The 17511-nt window shown below is 40.1% G+C and overlaps 1 protein-coding gene across 1 annotated transcript in view; it reads left to right on the top strand.

The window, feature by feature from the left end:
* PKHD1 (PKHD1 ciliary IPT domain containing fibrocystin/polyductin) overlaps positions 1 to 17511 on the top strand; it is a 272553-nt gene that overhangs the window by 172595 nt on the left and 82447 nt on the right. Inside the window, exons 51-54 of the mRNA XM_086623983.1 lie at positions 1969 to 2106; positions 12028 to 12141; positions 13746 to 13833; positions 17192 to 17346. Coding sequence (XP_086480109.1) covers positions 1969 to 2106; positions 12028 to 12141; positions 13746 to 13833; positions 17192 to 17346 — 495 coding nt within the window. The remainder of the gene's footprint in view (positions 1 to 1968; positions 2107 to 12027; positions 12142 to 13745; positions 13834 to 17191; positions 17347 to 17511) is intronic.

Here is a 17511-nt window from a genome sequence, read left to right as displayed (position 1 = left end):
TCAACAACAGTCCCCACTCTGTTCTGTAATGTAAAAATAGACTCCTTGGTTTGTCCTTAAGGATCTGAGGGAATGGTGCTTCACCTGGTCACAGTTACTAAACTATTAGTAGGGAATGAGTAGTCCTGTGAATGAAGAATTGGTGAATCATAGAATCATTTAAGTTGGAAAAGACCCTTAATGATAATATTGAGTCCAATCGTAAACCTGACACTGCCAAGTCCATCATAAACCATGTCCCTAATTGCTACGTCTACATGTCTTCAGGAACCTACCTTCAGGAATGGTGTTTCCACCACTTCCCTGGGCAGCCTGTTCTCGTGCTTGACAACCCTTTCAGTGAAGAATTTTTTCCTAATATCCAATCTAAATCTTCTCTGGTGTAACTTGAGGCCATTTCCTCTCATCCTATTGCTTGTTACCTGGGAGCAGAGACCGACCCCCACCTCGCTACAACGTCCTTTCAGGTAGTTGTAGAGAATGATAAGGTCTCCCCTCAGCCTCCTTTTCTCCAGGCTGGACATCCTCAGTTCCCTCAGCCTCTCCTTATAACACTTGTGCTCCAGACCTTTCACCAGCTCCATTGCCCTTCTCTGCAGATGTTCCAGCACCTCAGTGTCTTTCTTGTAGTGAGGGACTCAAAACTGAATGCAGTATTCAAGGGCGGCCTCACTAGTGCTGAATACAGGAGGGTGATCATTTCCCTAGTCCTGCTGGCCACAAGCCAGGATGCTATTGGCTTTCTTGGCTACCTGGGCACTCTGCTGGCTGATATTCAGGTGGCTATGGATCAATACCCCCAAGTGTTTTTCCTCTGGACAGCTTTCCAGCCACTCTTCCCCAAGCCTGAAACGTTATATGGGGTTGTTGTGACCCGAGAACAGGATCCAACACTTGGCCTTTTTGAACCTCGTACAGTTGGCTTTGACCATCGATCCAGCCTGTCCAGATCCCTCTGTAGAGCCTTCATACCCTCTGGCAGATAAACGCTCCTGCCCAATTTTATGTCTTCTACAAACTTACTGAGGGTGCACTTGATCCCGTAGTCCAGATCATTGGTAAAGATATTAAACAGAACTGGCCCCAACACTGAGCCCTGGGAAACATCACTTTGTGAAATCTGGCTTCCTGCAAATCGTGTTGATATAGGCAAAACTTTCCTCTTGCTTCGAGAGGAAGAGGTGAGCTTTTGTACACAAAACCTGAGGGAGCAAAGCCAAACTGCAGAGATGGAAAAGCAGTGACAGGGTGTCATTGGAGGTGGGTTGTGGTGTGTGGCTTCAACTTGTCGTCCTGATCACTGCCGTTAACAAGGTGGGGACTTGCAGGCTCTCTGTGCCATGAAGCACTCATTTGACACCATTGGATTTTTTTGCTTCTATCTATCTTGTTCTCTTCAATCATAGAATCACAGAACAGTTTGGGTTGGAAGGGACCTTAAAGATCATCTAGTTCCAACCCCCTGCCATGGGCAGGGAAACCGTCCACTACACCAGGTTGCTCAAAGCCGTATCCAACCTGGCCTTGAACACTTCCAGGGATGGGGCATCTACAGCTTCTCCAGGCAACCTGTTCCAGTGCCTCACCACCCTCAGAGTGAAGAATTTCTTCCTTATATCCAATCTAAATCTCCCCTCTTTCAGTTTAAATCCATTGCCCCTTGTCCTATCACTACATACCCTTGTAAAAAGTTCCTCTCCAGCTTTCCTGTAGGCCCCCTTTAAGTACTGGAAGGCTGCTATGAGGGAAAATTCTGTCTGGGCACCGCGTAACTTAGTCCTGATTCATTGCATTGAGTGATCAAGATTTACTTGCATAAACAGAGCCAGATTCACCTGGAGAGTCTAACATTTCTCTAACTTGCTGCCCTTCACATGCATTCTTAAAGGTTCAAGCAACGTTTGCTTTTTGGCAAATAGTGTTGATAGGCTGCCATCGTTCTAAATAACCCTCTGCTTTGTTTCTCAGACCGGACCGTCCTGGTGGATATGGCTCTTCCCCCTCTGAGAGGTCTCTACATCCTGGGAACCCTCGAGTTCCCCAGCAACTCCAGCAATGTCCTGAGTGCAGCCTGTATCGTGGTGGTGGGGGGTGCGCTGAAAGTGGGTAAGTAAGCAACTCGTCTTCTGGATGCCTGGGGTTTATTTCTGCTCTTGATAGACAGAAAAAGAAGGTGATATTGTGTTACTATAAACATGCTGACCAGCCATCCTAATGCCACATAGCTATCTGGGTGTCTGCAGTGTGAACACCTATGATCCATGTTAAGCACAATGATTATCCACTGGAGCTAATTACCTGTTCATTTAATAGCAATATATTACAAATACTGCTGTTCTCACCCCACTGAAGTCAATGGCAAAACTTCTCATTTCCTCATGGCTGAGATTTTATCTGATATGTGTAAAAGTCCTCCCTACTTCATGTGAGGTTGCTTTATGAGACAGTAGTTCTTCAGGGCAGGATCTACTCTAGTGTTCAGACAGTGCCTGGCATCTGTGGGTATTAGTAAGGCACTTTCTAGGTGACACAGAAGTATTTAAAGCCAACATAAACAGAGTCATGGAGAATCTCCAGAGTGCCTGGAAATCCCACTGTGCCATGAAATTGGCACAGCTGGATTCAGCACTTTTGTTCCTCTCGTCCCTCTGTACAGATGAGCACCAGGACTTCAAGCAGGTACCACCTTGCCCCTACTTCTAGTGGTTTCTGAGTCTCCAATGTCACTGGGGCTGTTCCACATTATTGCAATGGACGAGATCAGTGTTTTTCCACACAGAAGTAATTACTCACATAATTCCCTTTAAATATCAAGGTTCGTAAAGCCAGGCATTATATTTACTTACAGGAATCCTTAGGACGCTCGGATCACATTGTTGATCACTGCTTGACCTTTCTCAAGATTGGTTTCATGAACTTTAAAAAGAGAATTTGTTTGTGTAATCACCTCCTGAGGAAGTCTGCTCCAATATTTGTTTGTTGTTAATCTCAAGGGACTGTTTAGTTAATACAGTACTGGCCAAAAGAGTTATTTTGCTGCCTTGTGTTTTTCTTTGGAAAAAGGGGCTTGGAAGCCTAATCTGGGAGGTTAATATATATATATATATATGTACTTAAAAGAGTCTCAGTGATTTCTTACTTATAGTCTTTTGTAGATTAAATGTGATTTGATAGTGGATTTAAGAAAAAGCATGTGTTCGTTGCTAAAAACACTTATTAAAAAACATTGAGGCACTTCTTTGCTGCACAAACTCCCCTCCAGCACATTTGTGAGTAGTAATGATATTAAAAGCCAAACAGGTATTTGCAGCTGTTGAATCATAGTCCAGCATCTTCTGGAGAGGTATCCTTGCTCTAGTTTCAGCTGTGAGATGACAGGTGGGTAAAGACTGTGAAAGTTTCCCACATCTTATACCGGCTTCTATGCCCACTTATAAAACTGGGAGTGCATGCTTTTTTTCCCCCTTCCTTTTTCTCTTCCCATGTGTTCAAGGCCTAAAGGTAACTTCTTGGAGCCCATCTGTCTGATCCTGACTCTTCCATGCCTAAAGGAAGGTTTTGAAGCCCATCTGTCCAATTTTACCACACCCCAAAGAAATCCTGACACAAAATAGATAATGAGACAGTTTAGTAAACAGATTTAATAGATGTGGACATCAGCATTGCCTGAGCAGGATCTGAGGTTGACATCACGTGAGTCAAATCCCCAGGTCCTCCCTGTTGTGTAACTTCTCCATGCCCTGTTTTCAGCATAGCAATCTTTGGTCACATGCAGTTGCTTCTAATTTGGTGGCCTGGACTAAAGACTTTCTAGTATACCTGAGTATTTTGTTCACTTAAATTGCTAGAGAACAATGATAAGTTCTACAAACATATCTTGGACCTTGGTGGCCTTCAGAGAACTTGACATCATATCTGCAGGGAAACAACAAAGTCAAATGGTTCAAACAAGACTAAATGTACACAGGAACTGAGCGATTATGAGAAATATATAACAAAGGAAAAAAATCAGTATAAAATCAGAGTTTATGAAACTTCAACCAGAACCTAATTAATTTTATTAAAACAATAATTTGCAGAGAAACCAGGATGAGAAAACACAATGAGAGTTGGGAGATAAGAATTCTTGGGGCACCTTTGTTCCTGGAGGATTTGTTATCACTTTCCTCTTCAATGTATAATCACAATCCAGTGTGAATTATGATCAGCAGAATCACTGGGAGATGCGAGATGGTTAAAATTCTGTAAAGGGCTTCAAGGACTCTGTCAGAGCCCAGAAGTAAAATGTGTGGATCTATTCCCACAGTAATTTTTTGGGGTTTTCCTAGCCCTTCAGTGGTTTTGGACCCAGGAAGACTTTCTAATTACTTCTTCTCAAGTAGTTCTAGCTCCCAGATAACGAGCTTCTCTCTTTCACTTAAACTTTCAAAGTCTTTTCTTTGATGGTGATATTTTAGAAACACCATTTATTGCTACCTCCCTGTGTTGCCATGCTATAAAAAAAATCAGATATTTTTCCAGTTTATAGAAGGAGAATTTGAGGTTCAAAATTAAGTGATTTGCTAAATATCATGAGCAAACTTGTGTCAGAATAAGAAAGGAAATGTTGAGCTCAATGTCTCAGAGGGTTTTTTTTTGTTCTCTGCTAGGATGGTTCAATTCGTTTTCATGCATAAGTCAGCATTAAAGCACAGATGAAATGTACAGAAAGTGCCCTGTTCCACTGCTGAACAAGCCCTCAGCTCCTGATAAGGCTGCAAAAGATGCTGAAGTTCGTTTTGCACAAATTGATCCATTGGACTCATCCTGAACTCCACTGTACTCAGCTGTTTTTTGCTGGCAGGCTCTTTTTGCTTTTTATAGTAGAACTCGCAAAGTAATTATCCAGATAGGATTTCTCTTTTTAGTCTCAACTTGTCACTTTCTCTTTTTGCATATCTTGTGATAGCTGCTTGTCAGTCATGTCACTCATTTGAGGCAAGAAGCCTAAGGTCATCATTAGCTCATGGCTTGGTTGTCTGGAGGTGAAACTCCAGACGTTTCTGATGTCTCTTATCTTGCTTGTGGTAAGAGAGCTCTAATACGTTCACGTCCCTTCTCTTCAATACTAGTAAGAACCCCCATATTGATATTGACTTCCCAAAGGGTAAATCACTGTACTTGATGAAGTGGCCATGTGTTAGTGATGATTAATGCTCAGTCTTATAATGATAATTAGGACATAAGTGAGTTTCACCAATTGACTATCTTTTCCAACTTCTCCAGTACCTCTATTGTGTCCCATCTTCTTTAGCTATGATCTGAGTCCCATTTTGCCGTCATATAGCATCCCTGCACAGCTATTCAACTTGTATGAAGATGGAATACTGTGAATGTACTGAGAGCAATTTTTCATCCCTGATCACAGAAAAAAATGGTTTGAAAAGTTCATTGCACCATCTGCATCCCCTTCAATTCATCTCTCAGCCTCCGTCTGTTTAGTGTTTACCCTTTCCAAGCCACTTGGTTTCTTGTAACTGATTGTATCATCTAGGGAAGTAATTTGGTTCATATGTTTAAGACATCCAAATTTAGGCATAATCTGTGGACATCAGCATGGGAGCTGGCTGTTTCAGTAGACATCTAGTCAATATAGTCAATGGAGCCACTGCAGTAAGTGGGACTGGCCCATGCACGTATCTGAAAAAACTTAGTCTACACTGTATTGTCTGATCTTTGTTAGCTCAGGCAGACAGTGAACATGGAAACATCTGCATTAAAAAACCTAAATCTAGGTGTCTGATTCTCCCTGGAAACATGGAATCGTAGAGTTGCTTGGGTTGGACAGACTGTTAAGATCATCAAGTCCAACCGTTAACCATTGCCAAGTCCATCATAAACCATGTCCCTAAGCACCATGTCTACACGTCTTCTAAATACCTCCAGGGATGGTGACTCGACCACTTCCCTGGACAGCCTGTTCCAGTGCTGGATAACCCTTTTGATGTTTTTCATAATATCCAGTCTAAACCTCCCCTGGTGCAACTGGAGGCCATTTTATCTAGTCATTGTTGTGACCTGAGTGCAGGACCTGACACTTAGCCTTGTTGAACCTCATACAGTTGGGCTCGGGCCATCAGTCCAGCCTGTCCAGATCCCTTTGTAGAGCCTTCCTGCTCTCAAGCAGATCAACACTCCCACCCAACTTTGTTTTGTTTGAAAACTTACCGAGAGTGCACTTGATCCCCCGATCCAGATCATTTGTAAAGATATTAAACAGAACTGTCCCCAGTACTGAGCCCAGCAGAACACCACTTGTGACCAGCCACCAACTATATTTAACTCCATTCTTCACAACTCTCTGGGCTTGGCTATCCAGCTAGTTTTTTACCCAGTGAAGCGTCCATCCATCCAAGCCATGGGCAGCCAATTTCTCCAGGAGAATGCTGTGGGGTATGACGCCAAAGGCTTTACTAAAGTCTAGGTAGGCAGTGTCCACAGCCTTTCCCTCATCTACTTTAAGCAGGTCACCTTGTCATAGAAGGAGATCAGGTTAGTCAAGTAGGACCTGCCTTTCATAAACCCGTACTGACTGGGTCTGATCACCAGGTTGTCCTGAACATATCACATGATGGCACTCAAGATGATCTGCTCCATAACTTTCCCTGGCACCGAAGTCAGACTGACAGTCCTGTAGTTCCCTAGAATCCTCCTTCTGGCCCTTCTTGTAGGTAAGCATTGCATTTGCTCACTTCCAGTCAACTGGGACCTCCCTTGTTAGCCAGGACTGCTGATAAATGATAGAAAGTGGCTTGGTGAGCACTTCTGCCGGTTCCCTCAGTACCCTTGGGAGAATCCCATCTGGCCTCACAGACCTGTGTGTGCCTAAGTGGTGTAGTAGGCCACTAACCATTTCCCCTTGTGTTATGGGGGCTTCATTCTGCTCCCTGTCCCTGTCTTCCAGCTCAGGGGGCTGGGTACCTGGAGAACAGTTAGTCTTACTATTAAAGACTAAGGCAAAGAAGGCATTAAGTATCTCTATCTATCTTTTTCCTCATCCTTTGTCCTTATGTTTCCCCCTGCATCCAATAAAGGATGGAGATTCTCCTTAGCCCTCCTTCTGTTGCTAATGTATTTATAAAAACATTTTTTATTGTCTTTTACAACAGGAGTCAAACTAAGTTCTAGTTGGGCTTTGGGCATTCTAATTTTCTCCCTGCACAACCTCACAACACCTTTGTAGTCCTTCTGAGTTGCCTTGCCCTTCTTCCAAAGGTCGTAAAGTTTTCTTTCTTCTCCTGAGTACCAGTCAAAGCTCTCTGTTCAGCCATGCCAGTTTTCTTCCCCTCTGGCCCATCTTTCTGCACATGGGGATGACCTGTTCCTGTGCCTTTAGTATTTTCTTCTTGAAGAATGTCCAGCCTACCTGAACTCCTTTGACCTTCAGGACTGTCTCCCAAGAGACTTTTTCAACCAGCCTCCTAAACAGGCCAAAGTCTGCCCTCCAGAAGTCCAAGGTAGCAGTTCTGCTGACCCCTCTGCTTCTCCAAGAATCAAAAACTCTATCATTCCGTGATCGTCATGCCGAAGACGGCCTCCAAACATCACATCACCCACAAGTTCTTCTCTGTTCTCAAACAACCGGTCCAGCGGGATGCCTTCCCTTGTTGGCTCACTCGCCAACCATGTCAAGAAGTTATCTTCCACACACTCCAGGAACCTCCTAGACTGTTTTCTCTCTGCTCTATTGTATTTCCAGCAGAGATCTGGTAAGTTGAAGTCCCCCAAAAGAACAAGAGATAATGATTGTGAGACTTCTCCCAGCTGCTTACAGAATATTTCATCTGCCTCTTCATTCTGATTGAGTGGTCTGTAACAGACTCCCACCATGATATCTGCCTATTGGCCTTCCCCTTGATTCTTATCCATCAACACTCAACCCTGTTGTCACCATCATTAAGCTTTAGACAGCCAAAACACTCCCTGAGATAACAGGGCTACTCACACCGCCTCTCCTTCCTTGCTTATCCCTTCTGAGGAGTTTATAGCCATCCATTGCAGCACTGCAGTTGTTCAAGACCTCCCACCATGTTTCCATAATTGCAACTATATCACAGTTTTCCTGCTACACAATGACTTCCAGGTCCTCCTATTTGTTGCCCATGCTGCATGCATTGGTGTAGATGCACTTCAGTTGGGCTATTGATCCTGCCATTTTTCTGCCAGGGAGAAGCCCTAATTCCTATATGATCATTCTCAGATGCTTCTGTGGTTTTTAACACATCAATAACCCTTGTGCCTTTGCTGCTGCATGGATCTCCATCCCCTACCTCCACTGAGACAACAGACCGAAGGACCTTGCTAGCACACTGTCCCTCAAACATTGGCTTGCTGCCCCCAGGCTTATCTGTAGCATGGTTCAGTTGCCTACCTATAAAGATTTTGTATCACTTTGAGCACCCTCATGTGTCCCACCCCCAGCTTCTGCTTAAAAAGCCATTGTTCTGTCGTTGATCCTTGTTTTGTGTGTCAACCTGACATTGTGGATTTGGAGGGCGCTAGGACTCTCAGGTGGCATTAGACATCTATATGTAGACAGCTGAATCCCATCCTATGTGTCTCATTTCTTATTCGTTGAATGTTCCTCTCTCACTTCTGGCTACTGGTTCCTACTCGACAGCCGTCTGTCTCTCATCTCTTCTGTTTATTTGACAGCATCATCTGTAAGGGTCAACTCGTGATGTTTCCTTGTTTACAGTTGCTTTTACAGGTTTTTTTGCAGAGTGCAGTCTGAAGACCTGAAAGAACAGCTCAGGAAGGAGAACCAACACTAGTTGACTATCCAGCTGTGCACTGACCATGCATAAAAACTCTTCAGACTTTCTGGTGACAATATACTACTGTTTTCAAAATAGCTGAGTAGATAGAGTTGAAGAAGTTTTGAATTCAGGAAACATAGAGCTGATACTGGAGATGGTGTCAGCAAGATACTTAGCAAAGTCTATTTGCCAATGGAAGAGAGGGGATCTTATCTCAGAGATTTCCTTACACTTATATACAACAGCTGTTGCAGAGTGTTATGTTGTAAAGAAAGGAAAGGCTAGAAGGAAGGAAACGCCTACTATTCTAGGAAAGAATTGAATGGGTTTTGCTATGGAAAAAGAAAAAAAAACACAACAAAAAACTGTCAGAAAGAACATCTGGAATGAAACTGAAATATGAAAACAATGGAAAATGCTTTTGAAACTCAACAGCAAACTAGATCCAGACTGAAGTCCAGAATAAGTGAAAATCCGGATAGAAAAAACACTCTTCTCTCTCTTCTCCCTTTGTTTTTAAAACCTATTTTAGCATAGTAGAGTTTTATCTTCTCCAGAGGTCAGATCTGATGAAGGATTTGTCATCTTGTATTTCGAACATTCTTCACTTTCTTTCCTAATTCTTCACTTCCAAATTATTGCTGACTTTGCTGGCCCGTTTCTTTAATTTTTCTTTGCCCAATCAGCTTAACTGCTTACTTTCATTATCTTCACACCACTTTGGGTCATTGATAAAATGTTGCATACTACAGGGCTTACAAGACCAGACCTGTTTGAGTCAATTCCCCCATTCTAGTCAGTCAGGCTGTAAATTAATGTGTGCCATGTTCGTGTTGTACCAGTGTAGTTTGTTAATCAGAAAGTTTTGTGCTACTAAGTCAAGTGTCTTGGAGAAGCCAATTATACTGTATCAAAGCTATTATCTTTATCACCTAGACCTGTAAACTCATTAGAAGATGATAACAAGGAAGTTTCACAGGGCCTTTTTTCTATAAAACCAAGTTGATTGGCATTAATTATACCACCCACCTTTAATGATTTATTAATTGCGTTCAGAGTTGGACATTCCATTTTTATTTATTTTTCCCTTAGAATCATTGTCAAGTTGACAGGCCTGTAATTACCTGGGGCTCTCACTTTTATCTTTGTTTGAAATATTGGCACAATATTAGCTTGCTTCAAGTGCTCTGAGACATCATGAGTGATCCCACACTTACTGAAAAGCCCACCTTCATAGTTCAACGAGTTTCTGGGCCCACTCTTCTGTAGCATTTGCATTCGAGTTACTGAAATCTATTGATTTAGCACCATGGAAGTATTTGTGGAAATAGGCAAGTAGTAAGATGATTATTTTTGTTCTAAATATACTTAAACAAGGCTAATTTTTGTACTCATAGGTATCTCCTGTGTTCTTTTGTGTCATATACCATTTACAGTTTCCAGCCGCTAAAGCATTTCTGTGAATATTATCTTCCGCTTTTTGAATTTCTTTTCCAAGAATTTAATGTGGTGATGAGCTATTGCAAATAGTTTTATTATAACTTCTTTGTTTCTCACTCTGATTATATTTTTGGTTTGTATGTTTGTTTTTTCCTTAACAAGAGTAACATTCCCTAACTTACCATAATGCAAGATTAAAAATCACAAATTTTAGCTAAATGTAGATGTAATTCGTTTTAAGAAGTGATAACTTCCAGTTCAAGCTTTTAGAGTTCACATTTTCAAGCATTTATCTGTGATTATTAAGCCTGGAAGCCTATTTAAAATAGTTTCAAAATTGAGCTGAGAATTGGATATAACACATAGCTGTTTTTAACTGACAACTAAAAGAAATAGCAAATGCTTTGTAACCAGCAGTAAAATAATAACACCAAAAATAATTTGTAATGATGATTAATAATAATCCCCCACTTTAAGGGAACATCTTCATGATTAGGAAATGGTAATGGTGAATAACATTGTAAGATTAATTTAAAGGTCTCTGAAATTTTTGGTTAAGTCTTTCTTTGGTCTTCAGTGTAGCTAATAACTTCATCCCAGGGGTGAGGTTGACCGGAGGACTGAGAAAGGTATGTTCAGCCTGAGTATTTTAAATCACAACTTGCTGTAAGGGTGAAGCAAGAAAACAATCTTTCTGCGTACAAAAATAGACACAAATGACTACATAACTCTTCTGCTGCTCTAGACAGATATTTGTTTAACCGAGTGCATTAGTGGTGGAAGTGCATATCACTAGTTTTGCTTTCTGAAAGTAGTGTTTGGTTACAGCCCAATTCCTGATTTTCTTCAGTTCAAACCATAGTTATCAGAGTTTAAACAAGAAAGTCAAAGATGGGTTGCATGGATGATGGACACTGTAGGACTGAATTCTCTCTGTGTCTCTGGAGAAGACACAAGCTCACTGGTGTGATATATGTTAGATGGGGAGCATGCAAGTCTTGTACTGTTTGTCTTTTACCCATATAAAAGCTGTACAGAGAATTTAAATACCCACAAATATCAATCAGACACTGATGGGGAACAATGAATTTATTTATTGATGTCACTTAATTAAAAAATGCTCTTAAAGAGAATTGTTTCTTTAGGATACAAAATCGTCTCTCTTTTCCAAACTAGTAATTTTTGAATATTAAAAGAACATGACAGGCCAGCTAATTTTGTGCAGATATGTATATAGTTTTTAGTTCTACATCTGCTGCAGTTTTCTGTTGCATAATTGATTTAATCTCTAATTTTAAAGGAACGCTGAACTCTCTTACTGGCCTCCACATACATTTCTCCAGGGCAAAAACTGTCCTACTTTTTCCTCCTTAGTGTCTGTTTAGTGCTGGACCATTTTCTTCTGAAATTGTAAACTACCCTCAGTGAAATAAATGAAGTCACAGTTGGAACACAGTTACTGTACAGACTTATCACCACAAGATAAGAGCAATATTGCACGCACCAAAACTTCTTGGGCCTTTTCTTTTCCCCTGCTCTTTTTCCTCAATCTTTCCATTGGTCTGAAAGTTGGTTTTACCCATCCTAGCTGCAGAACTTACAATTACATAGGAACTGGTGAAATTGTAATGGAGCAGAAAGGCAAAACTGGGATGAGGAAGGAAATGCTAGTTCAGTCATTTAGACCTTTAAATCTGGATTCATGCACCCCAATTCCGCCCTTATTTCAGCATTACAAAAGGCATTGATACCTTTGTGATGGATTGTGGCTGTTTTGTCTTTATTGCAGGTTCTTTTCAACATCCCCTAGAAAGGGATTTAAAGCTGCTGGTCCTTCTTCGGGCATCTGAAGGGATTTACTGTGATCGTCTGGAGGAAATAAATGTCCACCCAGGGAGTATTGGTATGAAACGTGAATTCATCTTTTAATAAGAAACCAATCTTAGGCAATAGCCAAACCTACTGCTGTTGAATCTGTTACTATGTCATACAGGAAAACATCCAACGAAAGTACACGCATCTTTGAGCCAAAGCTCTTTACTTTCACCAGGTCAGTTCCTTGATTTTTTGTGGATTTTGTTTAAGCAAAATTTGACAGAAGTGATCAACCAGGTGTGAAATCCCCAGGTCTTTATATTAAAAACTGGAGAGGAACTTAAAAAGATCTACACACATGTAAAAGTGTTTGGTCTTGGTTCTAGATTTGAGATTTGTAAAAGGTAATTGTCAAAGTTGAGAGTATTCAAACCAAGATGACCTTGTTGAGTGGACAGAAATGCACATTGCCAGAGGCCATTTTGTCTGTGATCTTTGGTCTCTCTTAGAATGAAATAAATTGCCCTCAAGTTTCCAGGCTAGGACGATGAGCTTAAACTCATATCGCTATTTTTAAATGCATGACTTAAGTGAGATGAAGTACATCCAAGAGCTACTGGATGGATTTAAACACACACATTTAAATATTTTCAAACATTTAGACCCATAGAAAGATTGAGAAAATAAGATTTATGTTAAATTTTACATACCCTCATATAATTATGGTTAAAGAAATAAGTTAACTTTTCTGTTTTCCATGTTTTAAAACACGTTTTATACAATACTTGAGTTTTGCAAGACTTCATTCATTGCTGAACTTTTGTAAGGCGGTAGAAATTCAAACTCCTATCAAGAAAAATTGCCTAGATAAAGATTTGTAGAATATTAAAGAACTTCAGAGAAAAAACAAGTGAACAACAAATATAAAACCAATGTTTTAGGACAATCAGGATTACATTATCAATGCTTGCCACAGTCGTCTTTTGGGCTATAGCAACACTATATGTCATGGAAAAAGTTTTCTATGGAGGAGATTAGCTCAAGCAGTAGGAGTTCACTAAATACTTGTAGCACAACACCTCTGAAGCAGTGTGTCGCTATTAGAGATAAAGAACAAATGTTGAACTGACTCAAACTGGAAGATTTCAGATCAGGTCAGAAAACTGAAACAAAACATTTCAATGCAGGAAACTGGAATTTTTTTCAAACTTCAAATGTAATCTTCTTGGAACATGTCATCTATATGAAAAGTTTCTATATTTTGGCTTTTTGCCCTGGTTTTGGATCCTTTTTCAAAAAAAAAAAACAACAAATTTTTCACAGATCAAAAATATAAATAATAGCTGAGTAATTATTTCTATTTTTCATTCCTGCAGTTTTTACTTAATTTGTCTACTTTCATAGATTTTTTTTTTTTTTTTTTTAAGGTCTGCAATGCTAATTTGAGTCAATGAGGCTTCTATGGTACAATCCCCTTTTTCACCTTCACATGTGATGGTCATTTTAATTTATTAATGATTTATTTCTAGTTCAATTTGTATTTCAAGTGCAGGATATGTGCTGTTCTTACACTTTTCATAAAATATAGAAGTGTGCTTTAGTAAATGGAAAGATTTCCATATATTTAGTTATTGTATCTTCTCAAGTCTCTCTTTCCCCTAACCTTTAAACTTCTGCTTCTGTTTTTTTCAGGGGTTTATGGAAAGGTGCAAATTTATAGCTCTTATCCTAAGACATCTTGGACACATCTGGGAACTAATGTTGCTCCTGGCAATGAAAGGTGATATTTTGCCCAAGTATACCTCCAAATATAAAGTTTGTACTTCTGTTCCTATGACTTGTATTAATGTTGCTATGACTGGTATAACTGTTTTCCTTTGTAATAGGCTCTGTTTAAACTATGCCTAGGTAGAAAAAGAACAACTATGTTACACCTTGAAAGAAAATTATACTGGTTTTAGACTAATTTTAATTCTAAGAAATGAAACTGAGATTTTCTTCTTTCCTTTTGTCCTTCCTTCATTGTTTGCTTCTGTTCTTCCAGCCTTCTTCCTTCCCTTCCTTCATCTCTCCCTCTGCCTTTCTCTTTCTTATTAGAAGGAAGAGATGTACTCAAAAGTGGCTGATATCTTGGTGATTAGTATGTTCATTTTGGTTTGAGAGACGTACATTAAAATCTCATCTCTGAATTAAGCAATACTGGGATATGAGCCATGTTTTTCAACATTTTAGATCAGTCCATGACAAAGTGGTTTCTGGACTGAACATCTTAATTTCTCCTATTAGAGTCAATCTTTTTGGTGCATGTAATTAATGTCAATTGACTCAAAGAATATAAGGCTGCCTGTATAGCCTGAAGAGTAAAGTTTCTGTCTGGGATGTGAGGCTTTCAAGGTATAGACTCATTTTCACTACCTTCTCTCTTTTCTGTTGCTGCTCATCCATAAGCTGTTACAGTCCCTGCAGCAGACTCATCTTCATCATCACTTACCCGTGAATTTAGTGTGAAGGCTTAGCTAAAACCGTCACCTAAGGCAGGTTAAGTGGAGTTACCACAGATGCTTCTTAAGCGAATAGGTGTCTATGACCTGAAGTTCAAACCTTTCGTCTGAGCCAGAGAACACGTCTGCGTAAGGATCTTCCCTGTAAGTGCCCTGACCATTAGCTGGTGAGGGTTGGGCACCTGCCTGGTTCTCTCTGAAGCTCTCATTTTTGATTCTGTGTCACACAAAATTTTTATTACCTTTTGCTGTAATTTTTCCAAGTGCTTCATTTTAAACTGAAATACTTGTATTCGAAGAAAAAAAAATAATCTGTCAGGCCTAACAAGCATTCATTGGAAGAGTTCCCATCTGGATAGAGGTGAAGTATCAGCATTTAGGGAAGGAATTATCTGGAACCTTGTTGTAGAGATGGGCAATGGAAGCACAAAGACCTCACAAGTAGGATCCATCTGTTCTTAGCTCTCACACAGTTGTGTGTCTAGTGTAGATTAATTGATTAGGATTGCTATATAGTCAGTGGAGAGACGGATACTGCCAGATGCTGATTCAAACCATGCAACATTAGAATCACCCTCTGGAAATTCTTCTCTTTCCCTGATAAGGATGGGAGTTCAGAGTAAGCAGATTCTTGACTGAAGCATGCCAGTTAAATACTTGAATGAAATGGATCTAGGCTAGTATTGGTCTGCTGCCCAAATGTTTTATATGAAATATCATGAGGTGCTAAGATGCAAGTATTTGGAGCTCATTCATCCACCTTAAATATGACACAAACAATTGTTTCCACTGTTAAAGAAAAAAGGGGAAAAAACAAAGCTATTTGTCATGAAAAGTCTACTGATAGCCAGCTAAGAGTTAATGTGGTCAGATACAGGAAATAGTCAAGTCAGTGCTCGAATAGGAAAGCTGAAGGCAGTGGCTTTTTCGTTGACTGAGAGAAGCTGCTATATACATTTTCCAGCATGAATCAGCACATGAGTTAGGGAAAGACTTACACTTTCAAAAAGGAGAGAAAAAAAAAAAAAAAAAAGAAAATACTTATTGACTTACATTGAAAACCTAAATTAGTATTTCAATAGATTAATATCTTAGATGGTATCTCTTACAAACCACGTTTTCTTTTTCTTATTGATCCTTCTTATTAGACTTTTCTGAAATGCAGGAGTCAAAAGAGTTATGTCTGGGTCCACAAGATGTAATTTATTGTTGGAGTGTATGCCTGAGACAGGACTTAGGATTCAACTTCTAGTATGGGTTGTATGTGATCTGTCAAAAATCCCAAACACACGCCACAATTCTTAATCTGTGTTGTTTTGTTTAGTCCTTGCCAGTATATTTATCCTTGAACAATACACAGTTCTGTCACACTAACACTTTCCTGCCGTTTCAGAAGATATCCAGTGCTTCCTCTAAGCAAAAAAGAAATCAAAGTTTTGGTAGACTTGTCTATTCAGTGTTCACAGGTGCTGAAAACTGGAAGTACTCATGTTGAGCTTACTAACCTTTGAGAAAAACTGTGAGAATTGACACTAGGAAAACTTGGCAATATAGATTGGTAGTTACATCCCTTTAGGACTTCTCCTTCTCTCTGCACTTCTGTCACTCTTGAGAGCATGATAAGGCATTCTCTGAATTTATTCAGTGGTCTATTTTTTCAACAGTCACCTGAGGAATATAGATCATCACCTGGCCAGCACCAGTCACCTTGTAATAGGACCATCTGGGTGTTTATCCAATATATATAAACACTGATCATTACCCATTTTGCTTTCACTGAATGTTTTTATTTTCTGTATATGAAGCTAAAAAAATCCCTGAGCTACAAAAATAACTTTGAATGCAAAATTTCAAGGTCAAAATAAATAAATATAGGTGTCTGTGTGAAATGTTGAAAAAGATGTTTAAGCTTCATTCAAGTCAGTGGAGTTGTAGGTGCTGGAGCCTAGGGGGCTATTCAACCACCAAGGGCAGGATTCAGCCCAGAACATAGTTTCTGGACTCATTTGAGGGGCCTTTGGACTCATCTGAGATGTCTTTGAATCCCCTCCATGGCTTCCACCTGTATCTTCAGGAATGCTCCATGAACAAGTCCTATCATACCTACCAACTGATGTCTTAGATATCCAAGGACATCTCAGATAACAACAGGTGCTCATATTTAGGCAATCAAATCCTGCTCTACGTGCCCAATTCAGAGAGAACTGAATGACCTTCCACTCAACACTGACTGTACTGATGAACTATAGTGAAAGCTTATATGCCAAGTGCCCGCACACATGGACACCTACCTTTTGGTGTCTACGTCTGAAGCTGTTCAGCTCTGTAGGATATTCCTGGCACCAAAAATGGTCTGATACGTTTTTGGCAAGCAACTTACTTGAGGCCTGGAACTCTGTACTGGAACTGCATACCTTGTTAATGAGTGGTGTGAAATAGACGTTTCAGGATGAAATTCCTCCCACACATTTCAGACATCTGTTTTTGCGGGAAGCCCTAAAGGGTATTTTCCTAGAGCTTAGCCTGTGGATTCTTTCTGAGATCTGCCTTGGCAAAATTGTTGTTCATTTCTTAGGAAATCTGTGAGCATAGCTCTCATAAATATAGTGACATTAGTTTAATATCTTGGTGTTACAGAATTTTTGTGGAGGACAAAGTGGATTGGGATCATGGTGGAGTTATTGTGCTCAGCTCTTCCTCCTATGAAGCCCACCAAGCTGAAGTAGTTACACTTAAAGAAGTCAATGGTCATAGCATAAGAATTAATGAACGCCTTCTGCACAGGCATATTGGTAAGGAATCTGTCTTTCCATTTGAGAGTTTTCTTCTGAAGCTTTGACTTTCCATTTAAGATGTCACCAAGATCAATCCTACTTTATAGAGATATCTTTGTTTCTTTCTCCAAATGCTTTTTTCCTTGGTGTTTTGATACTGAAAATGTAATGTTCAAAATTGCA

The sequence above is a fragment of the Tauraco erythrolophus genome, chromosome 2 (genome assembly GCF_009769465.1).
Source record: "Tauraco erythrolophus isolate bTauEry1 chromosome 2, bTauEry1.pri, whole genome shotgun sequence".
NCBI lineage: Eukaryota > Metazoa > Chordata > Aves > Musophagiformes > Musophagidae > Tauraco > Tauraco erythrolophus.
The sequence above is the reverse complement of the archived record's forward strand: the minus strand, read 5'-3'. Positions and strand labels throughout refer to the sequence as shown.